The sequence below is a fragment of the Dryobates pubescens genome, chromosome 1, assembly GCF_014839835.1.
Source record: "Dryobates pubescens isolate bDryPub1 chromosome 1, bDryPub1.pri, whole genome shotgun sequence".
Lineage (NCBI taxonomy): Eukaryota > Metazoa > Chordata > Aves > Piciformes > Picidae > Dryobates > Dryobates pubescens.
This window is the reverse complement of record NC_071612.1, coordinates 42,733,627-42,760,469: the sequence shown is the minus strand read 5'-3', so window position 1 is coordinate 42,760,469 and position 26,843 is coordinate 42,733,627. Positions and strand designations below refer to the sequence as shown.

At 45.9% G+C, this 26,843-nt stretch overlaps 1 protein-coding gene across 2 annotated transcripts; it reads right to left on the bottom strand.

Annotated features, from left to right (window-relative positions):
• Window positions 1–179: 179 nt before the first annotated feature.
• Window positions 180–23,211, bottom strand: FAM241A (family with sequence similarity 241 member A). 2 transcript variants are annotated; one of them, XM_054164602.1, is made up of 3 exons: window positions 23,056–23,211; window positions 3,673–3,816; window positions 180–408 (listed from the first exon to the last, which is right to left on the bottom strand). In XM_054164602.1, exons 1-3 carry the CDS (start codon window positions 23,149–23,151, stop codon window positions 325–327), a joined length of 324 nt encoding a protein of 107 aa, XP_054020577.1. In that variant the 5' UTR covers window positions 23,152–23,211; the 3' UTR covers window positions 180–324. The 2 variants fall into 2 exon arrangements, with proteins under 2 accessions (XP_054020577.1, XP_054020570.1); XM_054164595.1 differs by lacking the exon at window positions 180–408 and having other exon boundaries at window positions 2,474–3,816.
• Window positions 23,212–26,843: the final 3,632 nt, after the last annotated feature.

The following is a 26,843-nucleotide window of genomic DNA, read 5'->3' as shown; positions in this document are numbered from 1 at the left end:
CAGAGGACTTTGTGTTTCTATGGTTAAGGCTTCCAGTGCTTGACCCCACAACACTCCACTTGCTGCAAGCTAAGTGACTTCAGAGGTCATCTGAGCACTGCTCCATTCCATGGGGCCTACCATGGAATTCTGGAAGGAGTCAAGTTAACTTTGAACAAAGCACAGCTCCCATTGATGGCAATGCTTTTTATTAGAAAGAATAACAAAGTGCTTTCCAGAAGATTCATTTCATACAGAGGTTTTAAGAAATGTGGTTTCTCCTTTTGGTATGAACAGCTCTGATGTGATGATGTTTCAGTGTAAACAAGGCTTTCCAAGATTCTCTTATATGTAGAGTTTCTTCTCTGTGCACAACAGTTCAAAGATTTCTGTATTTGGTGGGTGTGAGACAGCACTGAAGTGTCCATCCTTTAAAAAACAGAGGTTAGGTAAAAGGCTTTCAATACATTACACTGACTAACAGGAACTACATTGTGTTGTTAGATTTAAGGGACAGAATTCCTTCATCTAGTCCTACACACATAAAAGTGCTTTCAGAATAATAATCGTACATACAACATCCATTTTCACTATACAGACAACAGTGAAATTGTCCTTTTTATTTAACCTGCTTTTTAGCTAGAGACATCCTTTGAACCCTTGGAACTACACCTGAATGGAAAACCACCACAATGCAAGGACTATTTGCCCACTGCTCTCTCATGTTTGGACATGGGTAGGATCAGATTTCTTCTGACACTTATGCATCATTTCACTGCATTCCATTTTCTGCTCTTTATGGCTGATTTTATCCCAGTCTCCTTTTTTTTTTCTCCTTAACTCCTCTGTCCTTTCCTGCAACTGACAGGGAGATGGCACAGCAAGAGCACAAAATTAGGACAGGTGACTTGGTGCAAATTCTTTTATACAATGGAATGTCTAAAATCAAACAGGCAAGGGTATCTTCCATGCAATACCTGGTGGTTCTTTTTTCTCATTTTCAGTCAAGCCTAACTCCAATAGGAGGGCTAATTTTTTTCAAGTGTTTAAAAATTAAATACTTCTATGAAGAACAAGACCAAGAAAGTTATACCTTCAAGGGAAACCATATAAAACATACACCATCCACAAGCTACCCCTCCCCAGAGCACATGGTATACAAACATGAACAGTGAAAGAACAACTGAAATGACTTCCATGAGTGACACAGTCACAGCTGTGCACATATAACAAGGTTGCATGCAAATAGAACATGTCCTCATTGTTCCCCATTTCTCATGTACAGAGCAAAATCACAACTTCAGGGAAATACCTACATGCCACCTCACAGCACAGTGTCCTTACACAAGAGTGCTACTGCAACAAGGACACCACAGGGACACTTAGTCCTCCAGGACAAGACCCTCTGAACAGCAACTTGCTTGTGGGAAGAAAGATTTGGGGTTTTTGTTTGTTTAATGACACGGTGTTTTTTTTAGCACAGCCCTTATACAGGAGAAGAGTACACAGAGATCCACCATTATATCTATACACATATACAAAAGTATAAACAGGTGTTCTGCTTTCTAAAGGACTTGAAACAAAACCAAAGTTTACCCATAGGCACTTGTGAGTACAGGGCTCCTGCCTCTGAGTTCAGCCTGTACTTGCTGTTTGTTTTGGGACTTCCAGCTGTGAGTAACAAAGCCTTGCATCTACGAACACCTTCTGTTGTCAAACGCTTCCCTGCCAGCAGCACAACTATTTAACTGGTGGCAACCAACACAGGCTGCCATCTAAATATGCAGCTGGGCCTCAGTCCTGCGCCCCTGCAGTCCTGCTGGTTCACCATAGCCTCTCAGATCCACAGTCAAGGTCAATCTGAAGGTCAGGAGAGGAGACTTGGCTCCTCAGAAGGTAACTCTGCATTCATTATAAAAGCACAGAGACCTGTCTACAGCTGGCATGTAGGCACATAAAGACTTGAAAGGCCTTGGGCTTGCATGTTTGCTGCCCTAAGCAACAATTATTTCATTAATAGGAAAGTCTTTAAGGGCTCAGCCTGAGAATCCAGTTTCAGGGCTTCTGAGAATCCAGGGCAACTAAGAATCCAGTTGTTTCCTTAGCTTCAAATGTCTCTGGATAAGACATCATTTTCAACTCATTTACTTTTGATCTCTTCTAGCATGAATATGTTTATCAAAAGAGTCACTGCAAAAGGTTTTCTTTAAACTTCACATCTTCTATTACATTTAAGTAAATATTTAATTTCACTCTACCATAGAGGAAGTCAATTTTGCAATCACATTTCTTACCAGAGTAATATAGAGTAAATATTAAACTGGAAGCCTATTTAGTAAAGGTCCTGTCTCATTTTACTGTTTTTCCTTAAATGAGCACATTTAACTTGGAAATATTCAACACACTCCTGGTGCATGTCCTGGGGAGCCAGAGTGAACTTTGTACCTACTCCTGGATGCACATAACCTATTCTCTGATTTGTGTTGCTCATGACACGCAACTACAGACACACATTTTTGTTGCCAAGTGTAGAAATGAATCAGTTAAGAGTACTAAGTAAGTCAACCAGCCACCTGATTTCAACTAGTTTCTTGCCCTGCATGGGGAATTGCTTACGCATGCAAAGCTCCTAGCTCCGTTGGGTCCAGATTGCAGCAGATCAGAGAAGCGTTGAGAGATCTGGTCTGATACCCATGTGCTTTGCTCAGACACGCAACACAGGACCCAGAGGAAGCAGAGACGTCTGGAACGGCAACACTCCAGCACTGCAGCTCTAACTGCCTGCAAAGTCCATGAATTATCCAAATATTTATCTTCAGAAGGAGGGCTGAGGAAAAGACTAAGTATGAAAACAAAAACAGCAGGAGCTGAGTCCATTTCCAAAACCAAGGCAGATCTATTGACTATGGACTATTTGACCAATAGAGGACTGTCATTCCCCCTGAATAACAGCTGAAGCTTTGTGTGAAGTCACTAATATTAGTATAAAAACATTTTGCTGGCATAGATTGTTTCCTGGGGGGAAGGCTTACTAGAAACTACACTAACCAAAGATGCTTTTGTGCTGGGAAGTTGAATTCACCTTAGGAATGTTTGTCATTGTAGGTTTGTTAGCAAACCTCCCCTCCTTTCCCCCTGGCAGCTTTTCAGCAAAAAACTGCCAAATTGTGCAGATTCAGGGAACAAACATCACATAAACCCTCACCCCCACAGTGAAACAGGACACTTGCATCATGTAGTCTCTTAAAACCAGAGAGGAAATTTTCACTATACAAAGCAAGAACATTGAGGGAGGCAGGGAAAACAAAAAGCCAGTCCTTGGACTCAGGCACCAGGAGTGCAGGAAACAGCACACTGGCCACCACTACATTACAAACACCACCTTTTTTTGGCCTTCAGAGATGTAGTACTACACTGCTGACTTTGCTTAAAATGCATAATTTTAGTCCTCCTCATCCCAAACATTGGAAGTTCAGCAAAATGCAATTTGAAGCATTGCAGCTTTTGACGTGCCACCTCTTTACTGAAACACATAAATCCACTGACATAGTGATAGTATTGAAATACCTAATCCAAACAGTCTGCAAAATTTTACTGTTGTACATAAATAATGACAAGGCACAGAACAGCAACCAGTCCAAGGGCTTGTAGGCCAAGGAACCAGAGCATTACCCAGAAGAAAATAATTATTACAGGTTCTACTATCCGTTCTCCAAAGTACATCCTTGTGAAGCCTATTCTGATTAGGCTTTTGTTTAGTTCACCAAAGAGAGTCCCCATCTTCTTATAGTCATCTACTACAGGTTCTGCAGTATGGTTTCTTTGTTCTTGCTGGACCTGTGGACAGAAGAAAAATAAGGAAGTTCTTATTACTGTGATTCTGAAGAAGTCACAACAATCCCATGCAACACTACAGGAAGTTTAGGGAAGAGTAGCTGGGAAGCTGGCCAGCAGAGAAAGACCTGATGGGGTCGATCAACAACTGGCTGAAGATGTGCCAGCATGTGCTCAGGTGGCCAACAAAGCCAACAGCATTCTGGCCTGGATTGGGAATAGTGTGACCAGCAGGACCAGGGAAAGGATTGACCCACTGTACTTGGCACTGGTGAGGCCACACCTTGAGTCCTGGGTTGAGATTTGGGGCCCTCACTACAGGAAAGACATCGAGGTGCTGGAGCGGGTCCAGAGAAGGGCAACAAAGCTGGTCAAGGGTCTGGAGAACAGGTCTGGTAAGGAACACCAGAGAGAACTGGGGTTGCTTAGTCTGGAGAAAAAGGAGGCTGAGAGCAACCTTCTTACTCTTTCCAACTCCTTGAACGGAGGCTGGAGCCAGGCAGGGGTTGGTCTCTTCTCCCTGCTAACAAGTGACAAGCTGACGGGAAATGGCACAGAAGCAAGGTGGTGGTACAAAGAGGCAAAGGGGAGGGGAAACAAGCCCTGCCCTTTTCCCACAATGAAACATGAGGCAAATGTATGGGAAGTCAGCAACACCCCATTACATGAAGACTCTGCAGAGAACATGCAACTGTTTCAACACATAAAACATAGCTAGATTAGAGCCTGAAATCCCATCTCTCACACTGTCCAGAAATCCTTTGCACAGAACCTTACTGACTTGTGTCGGGGTGTGGCAGGGCAAACTTGCTTTTAAAATGAGATTTCTAATCCTTCCATTAAGCAGCAATGAAAAGACATACAACAAGGTACTCATCAGTATTTCAGTCAGCTGCTAATAGCTCCAATGAATTGCCTGCAATCTTCATGTGTAATTAGTCTCCTCCTGGATTCAAAGCAAACATGGATCTTCAGTTCTGCTTCAAGGATGAAAGCTGTTCTGTGTCCCTGGTTACATGGCACAGCCACAGTGGAGGAACAGAAATTCCCTCACAGAGCAATGCCAGGCTCGCCATGAGACTCCAAGGAATAATGTGACTGCCTCTTCCCACAGAAAAACATACAACAAAGACCAAAGGAAACTCATTAAAAAAAAAATAAGTTTTTTGTTTTTTAATTTTAGGCCACTATGCAGAACCTTCTGACTGAATGATGCTCGGGTAAAGCACCACAGCTCCTACTGACAAAAAACCAAACTGACAAAACCCCTGCAGTCCCTCAGCTGTTTGGGCTTGGGGACTTTATTTCTTCATTCATAAAGACATTGGTTGAAGCTTCAATACCAAATCCCAGAAAGGGAGGGGTGCAGGAAGCCAAAATAGTAATGAATATTGTGTCCAATTTTCTGCAGGTCTGCAGAAGAGCCTGACCATGGAGAATGGCAGTGTCAGAGGTTATGCACTGACTGCCACTGCCTTCTCTCTTCAACCCTATTCTCAGGCCCAGGTGTTTTTCTCCCCTTCACTGGAAATGGAATCTCCAATTTTTGGCTTTAACTGTGCTTTATTTCATTCAAATAAATGTTGAATCCTCATTAATTCCCATGTATCAAGATTAGCAGGCCAGTTTTACAAGGTTCACAAAGGTCCTGTACTTGGGTCACAACCACCCCAGGCAATGCTACAGGCACAGAGCAGTGGCTGGAAAGCTGCCTGGTGGAAAAGCACCTGGAAGTACTGATCAACAGGTGGCTGTTAATGAGCCAGCATGTGCCCAAGTGGCCAACAGCATCATGGCCTGGATCAGCAATAGTGTGAACAGCAGGATTTAGGGAAGTGATTGACTCTCTGTATTTGGCACTGGTGAGGCCATACCTTGAGTCCTGGGTTCAGTTTTGGGGCCCTCACTACAAGAAAGACATTAAGTTGCTGGAGTGGGTCCAGTGAAGGGCAACAAAGCTGGGGAAGGGCCTAAACATCAGGTCTGATAAGGAGCAGTTGAGGGGTTGGATAGTCATGGCACATAAGGACATAGTGTAGTGGTGGATTGGGCAGTGATGGGTTAACAGTTTGACTCGGTGATCTTCAGGTCTTTTTCCAACCCTACCAATTCTACAGTTCTCTGAATGACTGGGCCTGTTGCAAGTCCCTGCAGGCTCAGCAGGGCAGAGGGCTCCTTGCCCCTGGGAACATACTGCTATTGTAGGAACTCTCTTCCATGGAGCACTGGGAGGCAAGCAATTAGCCTAAGTATAATTGATACACTGATGATAGCAATTAGGAGAAAGAGAGAGAATGTAGTTATTTGCTCCCTGCATGCAGAGACCACAGGGAGCATGTGCCTATGGGATGATGGTAGAGGGGATCAGAGGACAGTTTGCATCAAGCAGTGCAGAGATCACTTCTGAGGAAAACAGGTAACATGTGCAAGAGAAATCACAACGATTTCTAGCAAAGTAGCTTAGGCTTGAAGCCAGTGGGGCAAACTAAAGGAATCTCTCTGCCTCTGGATGGTATTCAGCAGTCTTAGAAGCCTTTGCACAGTGCAAGAGGAGTGCAGCACTGGGAAGGAAGCTCCCAGCAGCACTTGTGCATGATCTCCACCTCACGAGGCCATGAAGCACAACGAACTGTGTGTGCCTACACAGACAGCATCTCTCCTGTTATGAGGCAGCTGTTAGACACAGGACCTCCCTAGCAGCCCCATTCTGCTTTGATCAGCTACCAGCAAGAAGCTGCACAGTCTCTTAAGCAGGGTACAGAGTAAGTCTGTCTTAGGCTGTCCATTTTGTTTTTATTTTATTCTTTTCTTTAAACACCACTAACTCACTCTCTCCTTCTCAAACAGGGGTAGATTCATGAATTCCTAAAGTGATTATGCAAGGAGCTTCTAGGCATGGCAACTGATAAGTGTATGTTTAGCTACAAACCCAGCATTGAGTTATTTTTCCCCAATGTTTTCAAGTGCTTACAAAACGTTCCAGAATGATCATGGAAATTGTCAAGATTTCAAACTCTGTTTCAGTTAATTCAGGCTGAGTATGTCTTGCTTGAGGCAACTCAGAAAACAAACAAGTGAAGCTGAAAACAGACAATCAGCTATAAAACACAGATGGCATTTTTCTTTACTATTGCACAATATTTCACATGCTGAACATGTAAGTTTTTTCAGAGGTGTAGCTAAACCAGAATCATTAGAGCCAGCACTAAGAATGCTGCAATCCTCCAAACTGCTGACAGCAAAGTTGGTGAAGAGTCTGGAGAAGAGAGATCTTGTGAGGAGCAGCTGAGCGCTGTTCAGCCTGGAGGAGAGAAGGCTGACTAGAAACCTCACTCTCTACAACTCCCAGAAAGGAGGCTGGAGTCAGGTGGGGGTTGGTCTCTTCTCCATAGCAACAAGTGATAGGAGAAGAGGAAATGGCCTCAAGTTGCCCCCGGGGAGGTTTAGTTTCAACATAAGGAGCAACTTCTGCACTGAAAGGGCTCTCAAAGTCTGGAACAGGCTCCCCATGGAGGTGGTTGAATCTTCATCCCTGGAGGTGTTTCAAGAAGCAGAGATGTGGTGCTGAGGGCCATGGTTTAGCACCAGACTTGGTAGAGTTAGATAATTGGACTTGATGATCTTAATGGTCTTTGCCAAGTGAAAGGATTCTGTGACTCTATAAGCTTTAAACAGTGAAGCTAGAAGTGCTCTCACCAGTTCCCAAGGCAATAGTAAACCAGCATACAGTCCCACGTATGTGCTGCACATGAGCAGCTCTCAAACCACATCCTTAGAACCAAATGCTTCTCCTCTTCCCCAAAAGTACTTTTCTAAACTATTTTAGAAACAGGCTGTCTGCAGCAAGCATACAGCTTCCATCTGACTTGATTTCCACAGGACTCTTTTCCTACCAAATCTCAGGACTATTTTCATACTACATCTTGCTGAATCAGCCTGAAGCTACACAGACACAACTATAACAGAAAAAAAAATAAATAAATGTGTCCATCCTGGGCAGCCCACTCCACAAAACTCAGCTGTCTCATTTAAAACCAAAAGTGGTTTCTGATTCAAACTGTCCAGTTTTAAACGCACCCTTGCCTTCCTAACTTCTAGGATTTTGTGTGTGTATGTGTGTGTGCACATGTGCATGTGCCAAAAAGCTGTCAGGGGAATCTCTTTAGAATAGAATAAACCAGATTGGAAGAGACCTTCAAGATCATGGTGTCCAACCTATCATCCAACACCACCTAATCAACTAAACCATGCAACCAAGCATCCTGTCAAGCCTCGCCTGAACACCCCCAGCGACGGTGACCCCACCACCTCCTCAGGCAGCCCATTCCAGTGGGCAATCACTCTCTCTGTGTAAAACTTCCTCCTAACCTCCAGCCTAAACCTCCCCTGGTGCAGCTTGAGACTGTGTCCTCTTGTTCTGGTACTGGTCGCCTGGGAGAAGAGACCAACCCCCACCTGACTACAACCCCCCTTCAGGTAGTTGTAGAGAGTAATAAGGTCACCCCTGAGTCTCCTCCTCTCCAGGCTCAGCAACCCCAGCTCCCTCAGTCTCTCCTCATAGGGCTTGTGCTCCAAGCCCCTCACCAACCTTGTTGCCCTTTTCTGGACACGCTCCAGCAAGTCAACCTCCTTCCTAAACTGAGGGGCCCAGAACTGGACACAGTACTCGAGGTGCAGCCTAACCAGTGCAGTGTACAGGGGCAGAATGACCTCCCTGCTCCTGCTGGCCACACTGCTCCTGATGCAGGCCAGGATGCCATTGGCCCTCCTGGCTGCCAGGGCACACTGCAGACTCATGTTCAGCTTACCATCGACCAGTACCCTCAGGTCCCTCTCCACCTGGCCTCTCTCCAGCCACTCTGACCCAGAGCTTGTAGCTCTGCATGGGGTTGTTGTGGCCAATGTGCAGAACCCAGCACTTGGATGTGTTGAATCTCATGCCCTTGGACTCTGCCCATCTGTCCAGCCTGTCGAGGTCCCTCTGCAGAGCCTCTCTACCCTCCAGCAGATCAACTCCTGCCCCCAGCTTGGTGTCATCAGCAAATTTACTGATGATGGACTCGATGCCGTCATCCAGATCATCAATAAAGATGTGAAAGAGCATGGGGCCCAGCACTGATCCCTGGGGCACACCACTAGTGACTGGCTGCCAGCTGGATGTGGCACCATTCACCACCACTCTCTGGGCTCAGCCCTCCAGCCACTTCCTAACCCAATGCAGTGTGCTCCCATCCAAGCCATGGTCTGACAGCTTGGCCAGGAGTTTGCTGTGGGGGATGGTGTCAAAGGCCTTGCTGAAGTCCAGGTAGACTACATCCACAGCCTGCCCCACATCCACCAGGCGGGTCACCTGATCATAGAAGGAGATCAGGTTGGTCAGGCAGGACCTGCCCTTCCTAAATCCATGCTGGCTGGGCCTGATCCCTTGGCCATCCTGTAAGTGCTGTGTGACTGCACTCAAGATGACCTGTTCCATAATCTTGCCTGGCACTGAGGTCAGGCTGACAGGCCTGTAATTCCCTGGTTCATCCAACTGGCCTTTCTTGTGGATGGGCACCACGTTGGCCAGCTTCCAGTCGTCTGGGATGTCTCCAGTGAGCCAGGATTGCTGAAAAATGATGGAGAGCGGCTTGGCCAGCTCATCTGCCAACTCTGCAGGCCAGCTGTCTGGAAGACATTCTGTCCTGCTAGAAAAAATTGAGGCAAAGAAGGTGTTAAGTAACTCTGCCTTCTCCTCATCTTTTGTTACAACGTTCCCCTCCGTGTCCACCAAGGAGTGGAGGTTGTCCTTGCCCTTCCTCATATTAATGTATTTATAGAAGGACTTTTTGTTGTCTTTCACAGCAGAGGCCAGTCTAAGCTCCAAATGTGCTTTTGCCTCCCTAATTTTCTTCCTACAAGACCTAGCAACATCCTTAAACTTTTCATGGGTTGCCTCACCTTTCTTCCAAAGATGATACACCCTCTTTTTTTTCCCCTTAGTTCTTTTAGAAGCTCATCACCCATCCAGTCTGGCCGTCTGCCCCAGCGGCTCATCTTCTGGCACATTGGGACAGTCTGTTCCTGCGCCTTCAACAGTTCCTCCTTGACGTAGTCTCAGCTCTCCTGGACCCCTTTGTTTCTAAGGGCTGTTTCCCAAGGAACCTTCTGAGTTAGTTCCGTGAGTAGCCTGAAGTCTGCCCTCCGGCAGTCCAGAGTGGAGGTCTTCTTGCTGCCCCTCTTAGCTTGCCCGAATACTGAAAATTCAATTATCTCGTGGTCGCTGGCCCCTAAACGGCCTCCGACCACCACATCACCCACCAGCCCTTCCCTGTTGGTGAAGAGGAGGTCAAGCATAGCCTTACCCCTGGTAGGCTCACTCAGCACCTGGGATAAGAAGCTGTCCTCCATGCACTCCAAGAACCTCCTGGACTGTCCCCTCTCAGCTGTGTTGAGATCCCAGCAGATGTCAGGCAGGTTGAAGTCGCCCATGAGAACAAGGTCCGGAGATCTTGAGACAGCCTTAAGCTGCCTATAGAATGCTTCATCAACATCTTCTTCCTGGTTGGGTGGTCTATAACAGACTCCAACCAGGATGTCAGCCCTGTTGGCCTTCCCTCCAATTCTCACCCATAGGCACTCAACCTGATGATCCCTGATCTCCAGCTCAATGGCATCTAGTGCCTCCCTGATGTACAGGGCCACCCCTCCACCCCTTCTTCCTTGCCTGTCTCTTCTGAAAAGCCTGTAGCCATCAATTGCAGCGCTCTAGTCATGTGAGTCGTCCCACCACGTCTCTGTGATGGCAACTACATCATAACTTTCCTGCTGCAGCAAGGCTTCCAGCTTCTGTTTGTTACCCAAGCTCCGTGCATTAGTGTACATGCACCTCAGCCGGGCTGCTGGTTTCACCTCTGGCTCAAGCTTATCATCCCCAGACTCCTGCCTGGGGGGACTGGTTTCAGCCCCTTCCCCCTTCAAATCTAGTTTAAAGCCCTATCTATGAGATCTGCCAATTCCCTTCCTAGAATCTTTTTCCCTTTGAGGGACAGGCCATTTTCATACACTCTGATCTTTCCCCTCCCCTGGGGCAGATGTGCTTCATCTGTTGCCAGCTGACCTGGTGCAGTAGAAAGTTTTTCAAGATTGAAAAACCCAAAATTCTTTTGACTACACCAGCCTCTAAGCCACTTGTTGACTATGGCTGCTGTCCTGTAGTTTGTGGTATTCCCTCCTGTAACTGAGGGTATAGATGAGAAAATTATTTGTGCACCTGACCCCTCAACGAGATGCCCCAGGGCCCTAAAGTCATTCTTGATAGCCCTGGGAGTTCTGGTTGCAACGTCATCATTCCCTAACTGCATAACTAGTAAGGGGTAGTAGTCAGAGGGCTGCTTCTGGTAACATCCTTAACCCTAGCTCCTGGGAGGCAAACTTCCCTGTGAGTAGGGTCTGGCCCACATATGGGGCCTTCTGTTCCCCTCAGGAGGGAATCACCAATGACAATTACCCTCCTCTTTTTTTTAAGGGAGCAGGTCCTGATGCCAGGGAAGGCTGTTTCACCTTAGGCTGCTTTGCCTTAGGCTATTTAACCTTAGGCTGCTTTGCCTCAGGGAAAACCCCAGATGGTGTGTCCTCCATCAGAATCACCTCACCCTCGACCTCCAATGCCCTGTACTTGTTTTCCAAGGGCAGTGGGGAAGGTGATGGGAGGCAAGGAGGTTTAACTTTGCGTCTTTTGAGAGGAACTTGTGTCCATTCCCCTCTGCTTTTTGGATAACCAGCCTCTGCCTGGGGGGCCTGCAGAGCCTGGTTACTCAGGTTCATCACCCTTCTACAATCTCTTACATCTCTAAGTCTAGCAACCTCGTCCTTCAGTCTGGCCACTAGGTTAAGCAAATAGTCAATCTGCTCACATGTTATGCAGGAGTTGTCCCCACTACCCTGCATCTCAAGCGCCAGGCTCCAGCACTGTCTGCAGCCAGATGCCTGGACACCTACCTCTTGTTTATGACACTTACCTACCTGCTTATATTCCCTCTCAGTCTGAGTCGAGACTGATTTTTCAAAGGAGTTACAGGGGTGAGTTATCACCATGGCCAGCCCTGCCCGCGGCACCTACTGGACAAAGTTTTAGAAGAAGCGCAGGGGCGCACACGTCTGAGCAAGAGGGCAGCTGAAACGGACCGGCTGCGCGGTCCCCACGGCTTTCAAAGCAGCGCGGCAGACGCAGGGGACCCACGCGATCCCAAGCACGTAGGGAATCGGCAGGAGCCGGTCTCAGTCGAGTGCCGAGAAACCCGCAGGTCCCGCAAGCTGCAAAAGGAGCGGTTAGTGGCTTTTCTGGGGGTCCTGGCAGCGCTGTGTTCCCAGGGTGGTTACCGCTGAAATGGGTAGCAGCAGCCCCCAGAGAAAGTGTGCTTCCCAGGCCTTTACAGCTGCTCCTCTCCTCATAGGTAACAAGTGCTGTGCAGAAGGCCCCCCCAAACTTCTTTTGCCACGGTGCATGAAAGAACGTAAATGAGGTCTCCTTCATCCGCAGCAACCTGTCTGCCTCTCATTGCTCTTTGAAAGACAGGAGTGATGAAGAAACTCAGAGGGGCCAGGGGAGTACAAGCAGAGCCAGAAATCCAAATGGGTATAGATGGATGCATGTCCAAGATAGAAACAGCAGTAGTGTCTTCTCACCTTCTCTCTGCTCCTTCCTCCAAATGACTGAAAAACAATCACCAAATCCACACATAGCATTATTCCTGAATGAAAAAGAAGAACGGGGCTTTCCTATGCAAGTGAAGCTAGAAGAGAAATGCAGATTGCATTTGCTTCCCAGCCTAATGTTTCTTATCAAATTGCTGTAATGAATTACTCCTTACTTTAATTTTAAATCCAAGTGATTTTATTTTAGACATCCTGGGATCATCAATGCCCTCAAAGCAAACTGTACTAGCAGATTCCTTCATACAAATGGTTGTCTTTGATTTCAATTTCCTTTCCCTTTCATGTTCCATAAATGCTTTCAGATGTTTCCATTTTAAAAATATCTAACAGAATCATAGAATAGTTTGGGTTGGAAGGGACCTTTAAAGGTCACCTAGTCCAACCCCTCTGCAGTGAGCAGGGAAATCTTCAACAGGTTGCTCAGAATCCCAAACAACCTAACCTTGAATGGTTCCAGGGATGGGGCATCTACCACCTCAGCCAGTGTTTCACCACCCTTACCGTGAAAAAATTATTCCTTATGTCTAGAATCTCCCCTCTTCTAGTTTAAAATCATTAACCCCTGTCCTACTGCAACAGGCCCTAAGGTCTCCCTAGAGTCTTCTCTTCTCCAGGCTGAACAACCCTAAATCTTCACAGCCTGTCCTCACAGGGGAAGTGTTCCCTCACTCTGATCATTTCTGTGGCCTTCCCCTCCAACAGGTCCATGTCTTTCTTGCCTGAGCACTCCAAAGCTGGATGTGGCACTCCACACTCCATATTTGGTTTTATTTTTTACTTTAAATTATTTCAAATTAAAATTATTAATTATTTGAAGTTATATAGAATTATATACACAGAATTATTGTATTATATAGAACAAAAGGGGAACTGTCTGAAGCATCCCATTGTTCAGCATGTATGCACAATGCTCTTCACAAGCCTACTGCAGTTGCCATATCAAGCACACCATTTTCTCTAGACTTCTCAGGTGTCATAAAATTCCCCTCCCTATTCAAAATGACATTTTCAGCAGCAAAAGCAGGAGGTCTGCAACCTCCTACTTTTTACTGGCATAAAATCAGAGCCTGAGGCCGAACTCTGGAAGACTTCACAATGGAAACTATGTAACCAAATTTACTCAGCTCCTACAATAAAATGTCTTAGGGGCTTAGATCCTTTAGGAGCACCATCATGTACCCTCTGAGATGGAGCATGCCACCAAAGGATCTTTTTTTCAGAAGAGATCACAGAGGAGATACTAAGCACAAGTTCTGTCCACCTCCAGCACTGCTGGTGTGTCTACATCTGTCAAGTGGTTTGGAAAAAAAATTTCCTATGCAACTGAACATTTTTGTGGACTAGCTTTAACAGAACAGGGAAGGTAAAACCAGCTGAGCCTGCTGAACCCAACGAACATCTGTCTGTGGCTTTGCCAGTTACATCCATTATGACATAACATCAAATTAAGTGTGTTCTGACCACTAACCACCCTTGCTTACGGCAACCTTCCATCACATTCACTCAAACTGACTGCTGCCTAAATTCAGAAAAGCGCATTGTAAGTCATGAGCAGAGGCCACTCCACACCAGTCTGACAGGAGGAACCTTTTCTTGCTTCCCTCTTCCCATCAAGGGTATTTTGACCATGTGGACAAACATGAGATCCCATTAGAACATACCTCCACCACCAAAGAAACCATCTCTGAAGTTATTCATATGCTTCTCTCTAGGAGAGAAGGATAAAGTTAGCACTGAACTTTTCACCACCATTTAAAGCTTATCCCAGTCTGCATCTCCTCAGTATAATATAGCCAGTTTGAGGTTTTTTTCCCTTCAAATTTCTGGGAGCACAGGGGTCCTACCCCTGACTGTTTGCCCAGTAACGTTGCCAAGCCCCCAGATAATGCAGAACTTGAACGGATCTGAAGGGGACACAAACCTAACATGCTTGGGAAGTTCTTTTCCTATGGCTCAAAGACAGCATGGAAGCATAGACTTAGCATGTCTTTTTTTCTGCTACCAGCAGCACTAGCTCACTGAAGGATAGTATCAATGATGTCTTTACATGGTGTTGCCAACAAGCTCTGTCTGGAAGTTCCTTTAGCTTCTCTTAGGGGCATGGCTACTGCTGCGTCACTTTACCTGGCAAGCAGTAAGCACAGTGCCCACACTCAAGGCACCTCTCACTTGCTGTATGTGCTGGATTTGCTAGCCATGTGCCAGACAAACCATTACAACATCTGTGTGCAGGTGAACTGTGTGTCATTCTCTGCCAGAACAACTTGGGGTCTCCAAGGGCTCATTCCAGGAAAGAAGAAAGCAGTTTGAAAGGAGTGACCCAAGCTGCTCCAACTGCAGCAGCCAGTGCCCCATGCCAGCCTTGTGGAAGACAGCCAGCCCTGCTTGATCACACACCCCTCTGCCACAAGGCTGGTGTGATGGGTGAGGTATCCCAGAGACTCCAGGAAGGCATCAGTGGGCTGGATGAACTGTCTAGGCGGGCCACAAACTGAACAGCTCTGAAGTGACTTCAATGATTCTGAGTCCTGTAACCTTGCTACTACACTAGCCATGAGGTGAACATGTAGTTCCGGTCTTGCGTTCCAGGCATTTTTTATCTCCTGAAGCAGCATCTTGGTCTGGAGCTTTGCTGCTTAGCCTAAGGACCTTGAGATGGTTCATTTGGCTTGGGATTTTTTTGTTTGTTTGTGTGTTAAAAAAAAATAAATCCTAAATAATGGACCTAAGTGAAAGAACTGCATGACGTTAAACAGCCTCTGGTCTGTGGGAGGAAGGAATGGATGAACACAAGGAACACCTGCTCCATCTAAAGATTTAAAATGTTGTGATTAACAACAAAAAAAAATAATGCATTCAATTACTCCAAAGGTATAAGATCCTTCAAAATAAAACCAAACAACATCTTCCTTCCTACTTTTCATGACTAACGACTTGAAGAAACCCCAACAGTCTTCTGTTGCGCAGAGAACTTGAAAACTCCCACACCACACTCAACTTGATAACAGCACCAGGCTGAGTACAAGTCTATCACTGCCTCTTTTCTTCAATCAACTGCCCAAAAGGGCATTACACAAACATGAACTCCAGCAATTGAGGAGAAAAACTCAAAGGAGTGGGAAGATAACTGCTCTCCATCTAAAAGCTTGTGAATTTACAGCTGAAAAAATGCTGCTGGGCAAAGGCAGCAAAGAGAGAAGGGAGTAGGAAAAAGGTATCCACAAAGGTCTTCAGCAACACAGAAAAGCAGCATCAGCTCCAAATAGTTTGTGACATGCCTCAGATCACAATTGGTCACATTTACAGTTATAACATGAAGAAGAAGAGAGGCCCTGTCTAAGAGCATTATTTCCACATAGGAAAGAAATCCCCTCTGAGTTAAGTAGGAACCATGTGTTTAATGACATCTAAACGAGACAATAAAAACCAAAAGTGTAATAAAGAAATACAGCAATATCACATTTACATACCCACCCCCTCATCTTCCTTTTTTTGTTTCTAAGTAAGAAGTTTCCTCTGCAGTATTTAACTACTCACTATCTATTTTGCTCCAGCCATGTTTATTTTTACTCCAGGGGACAGGTGGTGTGTCTGACACTTAAATGTCAAAAAAGCCACTGAGATGTGGCTTTGGGAACATGCTTATTTACTGCAAAACTTGTGCTGGAACATTTCGCGTTTAGAAGAGAGCACCTCACAAAGCCATCTCTTTTTAGAGGATGCAAACTAAAACTGAAAATACTTCAAGCTCATTCTGACAGAAAAATATGAAAAGAAAGTGAACAGAGAGACCAGAATGGAAGAAACCACAATTTCTCTCCCCTCCAAAATAAAAGACCAACTTCTGCTGGCTGCAGACAAGGACAGGTACCAGACAACAGGCACTTACAGATACTTCATGGTTAGGTAGTCATCAATGTAAGCCCCAGAGGACCAAACTGCTGGTAACTGGCCATCTGACTGCCCAGCGCATTGCCGTGGACAGGCTTTGGGGGGTTGCAGTGAATGGCAAGTGCCCAAGTTGTGGTCTCCTTCCCTGAACCACAGCCTTGCCCCACTGCAGGGCACCAGCATGAAACTCTGCAACACATGGGTGGGTCGGTGCAGGCTTTCTGCTTCCTCCTCCTCCACATATGCAAACTAGGCAGTTTTGTTACTACTAGCTAGCAACACGTGGCATGAGCCCAGGATTCCACCCTGCTTTCTCACACCTCAAAAGATTTCTTATGTTTTGATTAAAAGGAAGTGAAATTTGCCTAAGACGACCAAATAATTATTAGAAATGCTTCTGATCTTTTCTTCTACTAGAGCAGGAAGAGAATGGTGTCCCTCAGCATCCTTTGCTAGCATGAAACAATGATTAGTATTTGACCTTGTCAATGTAAACACTAAGATGATCTTGCTAATCAGCCAGACTACCAAGACAGCAAAATTAATTTCAGCTGTCTGGAGAAAAAGAAACTAACACAACAGATTCATTTCTCTATGGTAGTTTTTATAATCTGAAATATGAAAAGATTAATAGATTAGGAAATGGGGGGGGGGGGGGGGGGTGGAACAATAAATCACACCTCATTTCCAGATGAAAAACAAGACAGAGGAAAAACTAAGTTGATCTTGTTCCCCTGGAATAAATAAAAAAAAAGGCAAAACCAAAGATTGGATTAATGTTCATTTCACAACAAGAATTTAGACACCACTTATAAAATAGAAACAAGATGTTTCTATAGAAACAAGCAACAACATAAGAGAAGCAACTCCGCTGGATTTCCTTTAGTCAGCTGCTACAGCAACTCAGGTTTAAGTATCAGCAGTTTATGGAACAAACTTTGAAATGCCAGGAGCACTTCTGTGTAAAGGAGATGGAAGGGCTTTTCCAGATACTGAACCTGTCTGTGTGTGCAGAGCAGAGATAGCTTCAAGAGGCTTCCCCTGACAAACTATGTTTGAGCCCCATCATTTCAGCAGTAAATTTCCCCACTGATATGGCACCAGATGACAAAGTATCACAGACAAGAACCCAGCACCCTGCCTGTGCCCATGTTATGATCTGCTGTCTCTCTCCCTCATTTTAGGTTCCTGTTTGTACTCTTCCTTAGGCTCCTACTACTCTTCCTTGGACTTGACCCTAGTCATGCTGCAGTTTTACAAAGACTAGATCAAAAGCAATTTCTTACCCATCTTTTCCTCATACTTGCAACATTTAATTTCCATAGGATTTTATTATCAAGGTTCCCCCACTAAGACTGGTTGGCTTGAGCCAGCAGATGGATTGCAATCTACCTTATGTTCAACATGGTATTGTTGAACTCGCTGAAAAGCAAGAGCTACTAATTTTGCCTTTTAAGAAGAAGAAATTTCTGTTCATTTCTATCTCCAGAATATTTTTTTTTTTAAGAAAACATGCTCTTCACATTGCTCAAACAGAGCATGCTATCCTGTCTACTGTAGGTGCTACAGGTATGTCTGAAGGGCTGGGGTTTTCTTTTGTTTTTCCGCAAATACTGCTGAGCCTCAGAAAACCTACTAAATGCTTTCTAAAAAGTTATCATCACATATTATTTTGTAGCTATGAATCTCTGCAGCAGAGTTAAGCTGGAGAGCCAGAACAAATGAGGGAGCAAGCCCTGCCTGTCAATTACTGCTATTTTATTTCAGAAATAAATCCCAACTACTGCAAGCAGGAGAAACCCACAATTTTCAGATTACCTCAGTGTGGAATAAATTAGAAATAGGTTTCCAGCCTTAGGCACCATATTTTCCACAAGTACAACTTGACCTTAAAACATTCTTGGCCTCTACTGACTTAGACTGCAATGATACCATTTTGGGCAACACATGTCCATCCTGCAGGGACACCACAAAGCTGTTGACATTATCCTCCAGTTTTGTTTCTGATAATTCTTTCCATGCTGGAGAAATACTGGTGACATTTTCACAAGGGCTTGTTGTGATAGGATGAGAGGGAATGGATTGAAGCTTGAGGAGGGGAGATTTAGCCTCGAGACTAGGAAGAAATTCTTTACAGTAAGGGTAGGGAGACATTGGAACAGGTTGCCCAGGGAGGAGGTGGGTGCCCTCTCCCTGGAGGTATTCAAGGCAAAGGCTGAAAAAAGCCTTGCGCAATCTGGTCGAGTAGAGGGTGAACGAGATGATCTTTAAGGTCCCTTCCAACCCAAACCATTCTATGAAATTATGAACTTATTCAAAAAGTTCAGGGCTTGAACTTGGTTAAGATACGCATATCTCTTCAACATAATTTTCAATGGGAAAGGCCAAACACATTTTGTAATCAATCCTCTACATCTGAGCCCATTAACTAGAAGATAAAATACTCAGACAGATAAACCACTCCACATGCAAAACACTATTCAAAGTAGTAATCAAACATCCCAAAGAGGTACAAACTCAGGCTAATGAAAAGATGATTGCCCAAGCTACTGGCAAGTAGAGGTATTACATATTAAATCTGCCTGTAGATATTTTCTAGAAACATCAGTGTTAGCTTAGCTATCAGAAAGCACTTTGGATTCTGTGCATTCTAAAGCAGTGTGAGGTGGAGACCTTGGCCTCAGGGAAGCAACCAGGAATTCTGCTGCTGCCTTCAACTCAGATTACAGGAGGCTAAAGTACATTACTGCCCAGATAGTTTTCAGTACAGAAGGAAACCACAATGTCACAGCTTTCAGGAACTCTGCTGTGATACAGCTTGGCTTCAAAGTCCCCATGGATTGATTGGTGGCATGTATTTTGCTAGCACCACCTCATGCCCTACTGGAATGCAGGACTTTTGCCTCACACTCATACACAATCTACCATTCTGATCTTATTTCATAATTTAATTTGTAACTGTTGATGAGATTTAGACTGTTGTAATATGACAAGGACTAACCTATTTTAGAAAATGGGTTAGGGAAGGAGATTTGAGGTCACAGAACCACAGAATTGTTTCAGTTGGAAAAGAACTCTATGATCATTGAGTCCAACCATCAACCTTACACCACCACAGCCAGTAAGCCATGTCCCAAAGACCCCTATCCATACACTTCTGCAATACCTCCAGGGATGGTGACTCCACCACCTCCCTGAGCAACCTGTTCCAATGCCTGACCACTCCTTCACTAAAGAATTCTTTCCTAATACCTAATCTGAACCTCCCCTGGCACAATTTCAGGCCAGTTCCTCTTGTTCGATCACCTGATACTAGGGAAAAGAGATGAACACCCATCTCACTCCAACCTCTTTTCAGGGAGTTGTAGAGAGCCAGAATGCCTCTCCTCAGCTTCCTTTTTCCCAGACTAAACAGCCCCAGTTCCTTCAGCTGCTCCTCACCAGACCTGTTCTCCAGACCCTTCACCAGCTTTGCTGCCCTTCTCTGGACCTATTCCATCACCTTGATGTCTTTCTTGTAGTGAGGGGCTCAAAACTGAAAACAGTATTAGAGGTGCAGCCCCACCAGTTCTGGGTACAGGGGCACAATCACTTCCTTAGGTCCTTACCTCTAGCAGTGTCGAAAACACAGGTCACCTTGTGCACCTGACCAACAACTATCAACAGTTAGGAAAAAATGGTGAACTCGCAGGGCAAAGCAACAACCTGCTGCCATGGCTACAGGAGACTTCCAGTGCCTCCACACACCATTTGTGAACATCAGGTGAGGTGGAAGATGCTAACCAGGTTTGCAGCACTGCGAAGACTACAGTAAGTGTAATTATTCTCATCTTTGCATGCAAATCTACAAAGGATATTAATCACATCATCATCTAGTTCAGCTTTTTAAAGCTAATCACTGAACCTGGTAATTCTATAGCCAACTGCAATATGAACTCCAAAGGCTATGTATGATATTTTGTAATGTATCACAGATTCATAGAATGGTTTGGGTTAGAAGGGACCTTAAAGATCATAAGGTTCCAATCTCCCTGCCATGGGCAGTGACACCTCCTAACAGACCAGTCTGGCTCAAGGCCCCATCCAGCCCAGCTTTGAACACTTCCAGGCTTGGAGCCTCCACAACCTCTCTGGGCAACATGTTCCGGTGCCTCACCACCCTCATGGAGAAGAGTTTCTTCCTGGTCTCTAAAGAAAATTGAGCTTCTTCCAGTTTGAAGCCATTAGCCCTTGTCCTGTCACTTTTTCTCCAGCTGTCCTGTAGCCCTCTCCAAATACTGGAAAGCTGCTCTAAAGGTCTCCCCAGAGCCTCCTCTAGGCTAAAAAAACAAATCCCAACTCCATCCTTCTAGTCTTTGAAATACGTACCTGTCAGTAATTTCATTAAGCATGTCCTTACTGACATAATAAGCTTCAAAAGAAAAATCAAAGCCAGAGGGTTGGCATTTAAATAAGGAGATTTATCTCCTATAGAGTACACTCTTTTTAAAAAAGAACTCACCACTTTAAGGCATGCACATTAGTATTTGGCTCCTGCTTGTCAGGAAGGTTTCTTCTAGTACTATTTTACTAGGTGTGATCTTGCACAAATGGATTTTTGGAGAAAATTGGGAAAAAAAATCAAATGAAGAAAACCACACCCAGGTTACCACTACTAGGTCCTCACCTAAAAAAAACCCCAAAACTTCTCTAAAAAGGCCAAAGCATTTGCTCTCATGCTGGTTTTGCTTTACACCAGCTAAGAGAAGAATTTACACCGTTGCCAAAGCATATTTTGACCCAAGTGAAACCTCGTGTGTTCTAGTTTGTTCCCATTGCTCCTTTTCCTATCACTGGGCACCACCGGAAAGAGCCCAGTCCTATTCTCTTGACCCCCACCCTGTAGATATTGATAATCATTCAGAAGATCCTCTCTCCATCGGCTCTTCTGCAGGCTAAACAACCCCAGGTCTCTCAGCCCTTCCTCACAAGGTAGATGCTTCATCCCCTTCAGCATCATTGTAGCCTCCAGTGGACTATATCCAGCAGTTCCCTGTCCCTCTTGAAATGGGGAGTCCAGAACTGTAGACAATACTCCAGGTAAAGCCTCACCAAGGTACATACTTTATGTATATTAAATAAAGGCAACTGCTATTCCTTATTGCCCTTCACCCAACTTAATTTTAAAATGTGTTTGGCCAACACCAGAAAGCTACTCTTCAGCCTCTGAAACCACACCACCACACTTGTCACGGAGAGAAACAGTGGTGACCTGCAGGGAGCTCCCTTCTTAAGTGATGAGTTACAACCAGTTTGAGAGCAGTAACATCCAAGATGATCTGAGGCAGCTTTTTCATGTCTTTTTTTCAGGGAAGATGGCAGCCAGAACCAGTGAATAATTTGAGTCTCCTCCTGTGACATCTTGCAGAAGGGTTCATGGACACAGAGATGGGAACTGCTGTGCCTCTCATAGCAGATCTGGCCTTATTCTACATTCAGGCATGTGGCCTGCTCTGACCCATTTTTTACAGAAGGGGCCAAGAGAGATACACTGACTGACGTAAATGGTCACCAAGAGAATTCTCAAGCACCAGTGTCTTTCAGAAGTGGCCCACTTCTAGCTGAAATGTCACCAAGTACTACCAGATGCTTTCAAGTAGCAAGCTATTCTAGCTGGAAAGGGCTCAGTAAGGGCTAAGTTGCAGTCACAACCATGCTGTAAGAATTTTCAACAGAAATCATTAACAAATTAAAGAAAACTCTCTGGAAATTACTTTGGGAAGTACCCCAGCAGCTCTGTTTGCCCCGGTGCAATTATCAGCACTAGTGTGTTTCTCTTACCGAGTCACACAATCGTAGCAGTTCATTAAAGTACTGAAGATGCAATGTGCTGTGTTCTTTTATCTTTAAACGAAACATCAATAAAGGTGCATTAAGAACACTGCCTTTGTCTAAGCAGCGGGACAAGGCTGTCTGCAAAACAAAGAGTGTGCGGAAAGCCATTTCACAATTAACAACAGGGAAACATACACAGCTTCTTTCCTCAGCCCACTGCCATCCACCGTGCCACGAAAATGTGTACCCTGAGGATAAGCCAAGCCAAAAAAATGAGTTGTTCTCTTTCTCCAATCACATTACGTCCAATTTAATGAGTAATAGAGATTCAAAGCTTAAAACACTTCAGTGAAGAAGCCAAAGGCTTTCAAAGGAAGACCCAGAGCTGAACTGCAGGGGAATTCCTGCGATGGCAACAGCACCCCAGTTACTTCAAGCCAGATGTTCACACGTGGATACTGACCAGGGATCAGAACCTCTGTACCTTTGGTCACAACTCAACCCAAGGCCGGGACCGAACGTGTCGGGAAGGGAGGAACGAGGACCGGGCGGGGTACACCGGGGGCTACTCCAGAGCGCGGCGGGGGAAGCCCCACGCAGCTCGGCTGGGTTGCATAAGCCTCGCCGCAAACCAGAACGCCACGGAAGATAAATCCAAAAGTGTTCAGGGATTTCTCTCGCCTGACAGCGGGGCTGCCACGGCAACAGGGCAGGACGCCGGGACGGACTCAAGGGTTTCCCGGCATCCCGCCTTGTTCCTGGGACAGCCCCCGCCATCCCGGGGCAGTCCTAAAGCCGCGGCCCTGCCCTCCACAGACCCCTTAACCCGCTGACACCCACCTGCTCCTCTGGGCGCTGCTGGTACCGGGCGGACACCGTCCCCGTTTCCCGTTCACATTCCCTTAACGGCGGCAGCAGCTCAGCCGCCGACCCCATGGCTCCTCCGCGCCCAGCCTAGCTACACGATCCCCGCCTTTGCCGCCTGCTAGGGCGGGGCGGGACCGGACCGTCACGGGGTCCGGGTGAGCGGCGGGAGGGCGGGGAGCGAGGAGGCGGCTCCTGGCACCCGCCTCCCCAGGCGGGGAAGCGGGGCCCGGGAAAGGGAGCCTGCTGCTCTTAGGGCCCGCCTCAACCTAGAGCCGCCAAGAGCTTTGGGCGGGGGGAGAGCTTGCTGCTTATTAAAGCAAAACAACCAAAACCACCTCCCAGCAGCCTCATTTCCAGGGAACGCCAGGTGTTAATGAGGCGTTAATTTTAGCACCACGTCTGGTGGGCGTGCTTCTGGGTAGCAATTGCTTAGGAAAACACTGGCCTCACTCTTCAGAAATTGCCTAACTCTGGGCTTCCCCATGCTCATGAGCAAATTAATGGGAAAGGCATCAGAAAAACCAAGAGAGGGAGGGGAGGAACCTAACAAAATTCAACAATGGCAAGTGCTGAGTTCCTGTGCCTGAGGATCATATAGAATCATAGAATCAATAAGGCTGGAAAAGACCTCAGAGATCATCAAGTCCAACCTGTCACCCAACACCACATGACCACTAAACCATGGCTTCAAGTGCCATGTCCAATCCCTTTTTGAACACCTCCAGGGACGGTGACTCCACCACCTCCCTGATCAGTGCAGGTTGAGGGCTGACCTGCTGGGGAGCAGCTCTGGAGAAATGTACCATGGAGAGCTGGTGGACATCAGGCTGACCGTGAGCCAGCAGTGTGCCTTTAAGGCCAAGAAGGCCACTGGGGTTCTGGGGTACATGAAGAAGAGTGTGGCCAGCAGGTCAAGGGAGATTCTCCTTCCCCTTTACTCTGCCCTGGTGAGGTCACATGTGGAGAACTGTGTCCAGTACTGGTTCATGAGAGGCACAAAACTACTGGAGAATGTCCAGTGGAAAGTCGCTCAGAGATGCTGAGGGGACTGGAACACCTACCTTATGAGGAAAGGCTGAGAGATCTGGGTCTGTTCAGCCTAGAAGAAACTGAGGGGGGACCTAATTAATGCTTATTAATATCTAAAGGGTTAACATTAGGAGGATGGAGTCAGATTCTTCTCAGTGGTGTCCAGGAAAAAATTCTTCACTTTAAGAGTGCCAGAGCAGGGGAGCAGGCTGCCCGGAGAGGTTGTGGAGTCTCCAGCTCTGGAGGCATTCCAAAGCCGCCTGGATGCCATCCTGTGTGATTTATTCTGGGTGATCCTGCCCTAGCAGGGGGGGTTGAACTAGATGATCCTCAGTGGCACCTTCGAACTTCTGCCATTCTGTGATTCTCTGAAGATAAAACTTTGTGTCCAGCAAGGCTCGGGAGGGTGTGGAGGACTGGAATGTTGATGAAGACATACCACACGCAGCACAGGGGTGTGCCTGGCTCCTGCTCCCTGGGATGGAGGTCACTACCTTTGCAGAGGAAGACTTCCAGTGCTGCCCTCTCCAGTATAGTAAAGCAAGGAGTGAGCCTGAATGCACAGTGAGTGGCATTCCCAAGCTGTGGTGGGACCACAGGTGGAACCCATGTGCATCTTTTCTTCATCCAGAAGGCAGGTCATGCATTAAATATGGAAGGTCTGCTTGGCTTGGTTTTGTTTCCACTGGCAATTACCCAAAGCTCTAACAGGTTGTATGATAGTAGAATTCTGTGGGAATCAGACATCCACTTGAGTTTTATATGGCTTTTTGGTGATTGTGTATGAACGGTTAACTTGGGGGGAAATCGATCTCCTTTTTAATTTTTGTGTTGCTGTTGTTCAATGAGGACCAGCAAGAGCTGTAGCCAACCTAAAACCATCACAAAAAAGCACTCAGTGTGTTGTGGTATAGTCAACATGCAAGCCACACCAATTGTCATGTGTCTGGCTACAAGTACTGAGGTCCAGCAGAGACACAGCCAGGACAAAGCACTTCTCAAAGAGGCCACTGCTTAGCATGCCTTGCTGGCCCCAGCAGCTCCCTGAGGTGCAGGGTGGCCAAAAGCAGTTTGTCCTGATGACTTACTGATCACCTGGTCTTCTTGTCCATGACCCATTTGTTACTAGTGTTTCTCAGGAATCAGGACAGGCTTGGAGGAATATCAGCTGTTGAAAGACTTGCCATAAACCACTGCAATCCTGCAGTCATGGGGAAATACTGGACGCCAGGAAAAATCCTAGGGACCTCACCACTGAGGGCCGCAGGGATATGTATCTGTGTACAATGTGTCTGCTCAGCAGCAGCAGCAGCTCTGTAAAACAGCCCTGAGGTGCTCTGCTCCTTGAGCGATTTGTAAAGAACTTGTGCAGCCTGTCCTAGGTGCTTTGGCAGAGAGGTTGGGCTCAATGATCTCTGGAGGTCCCTTCTAACCCCTAACATTGTGTGATTCTGTGATCACACATAGAACTGACATTCAATAAGCTCACTCTGGAAGAAAGATCTTAAATAAAGCATCAGTTAGATTTTTTTGTGTGCTCAAATCCATAAACCACCATATTTTTATGGGTCCCAAAAATATGGATTAGGATGTTTTTTGAGGAGAAGTCAATGCCGAGGCTGCTGTTTTTCTTCACAACACAGAGCTCTGCTGCCTCTCAGGGGGCCAGTAAGCTTTGTGCCAGGAGTACTATCATGCTGGCTTGGTGCTATGGTTTCCTCCTCACCTGCCTCTGTAAACAGTCTCTCCCCATCCTTCCTGTAGGCCCCCCCTCAGGTACTTGAAGGTTGCTATCAGGTCTCCCCTGAGCCTTCTCTTCTTCAGGCTGAACAACCTGGCCCTCTCAGCCTGTCCTCGTAGTAGTGGTGGTTCAACCCCTTGATAATTTTCATGACCCTCCTCGGGACCCTCTTCATCAGCTCTTCTTATGATCAAATTTCCTAGGCTTCATGTGCTCTGAGCATTGGTGCTTGGATCCTCATAAGGATCTAATCACAAGAATAAGATGAAGGATCTGTGTCACCAAAAGAGATTCCCCACAACTTAGCAACTTTATTTTGAGATCACTGTCTGAGTGAAGTACCCCTCCCCTCAAGCCCTCTGAACATGTCTGACCTTTTGCTGATGGTGCCTTCTCCCACTATCAATATCAGAAAATGTCAGGATAAATCCCAGTGTGACATAGTGATAGGCAAAAAAGCCAAAAAAGCCACTTGCCAAAAGAAATTGTAGAGGTGCAAGTTAAAAACCAGATTCTGCAATTCTTTTTTTTTTCATGTGGGCAACATGTGGTCCATTTGTAGTACCTGTACACATAAATATCTCTCAAGAGGTAAAGAGGCTTTCTCTTCCAACCTGGTCTATTCTATTCTATTCTATTCTATTCTATTCTATTCTATTCTATTCTATTCTATTCTATTCTATTCTATTCTATTCTATTCCATTTGCATGACTTTGTCATTTGGGGATCACTGAGGAGACTCAGAACTTCCTGATAAAGTGGACTCAGAACCTCATGATAAAAAAAAATAATCTGTAATGAAAGGGTTTTCTGAAAAGCTTTCAGTAGGGGAAGGCTGGATGTTGCAGCTTTGCTCAGAGCTAGGACAGGCTGAAACACCACTGCAGACTGTGAAATACAGAAAGAGCTGGGGTGAGCAAAACTAAAACTCCCTCTAGATGGGGATCTGCTGTCTAACCATAGCTACTAGTATGTGCCAGGGGAAGAGTAA

Excerpts from the sequence above, each read along its gene's own strand:
- FAM241A (XM_054164595.1), bottom strand. The coding sequence starts at position 23,151 with ATGGGGTCGGCGGCTGAGCTGCTGCCGCCGTTAAGGGAATGTGAACGG. Across the intron at positions 3,817-23,055 it reads AGCAGCGCCCAGAGGAGCAG|GTCCAGCAAGAACAAAGAAA; the intron begins GTGGGTGTCAGC and ends TTCTGTCCACAG.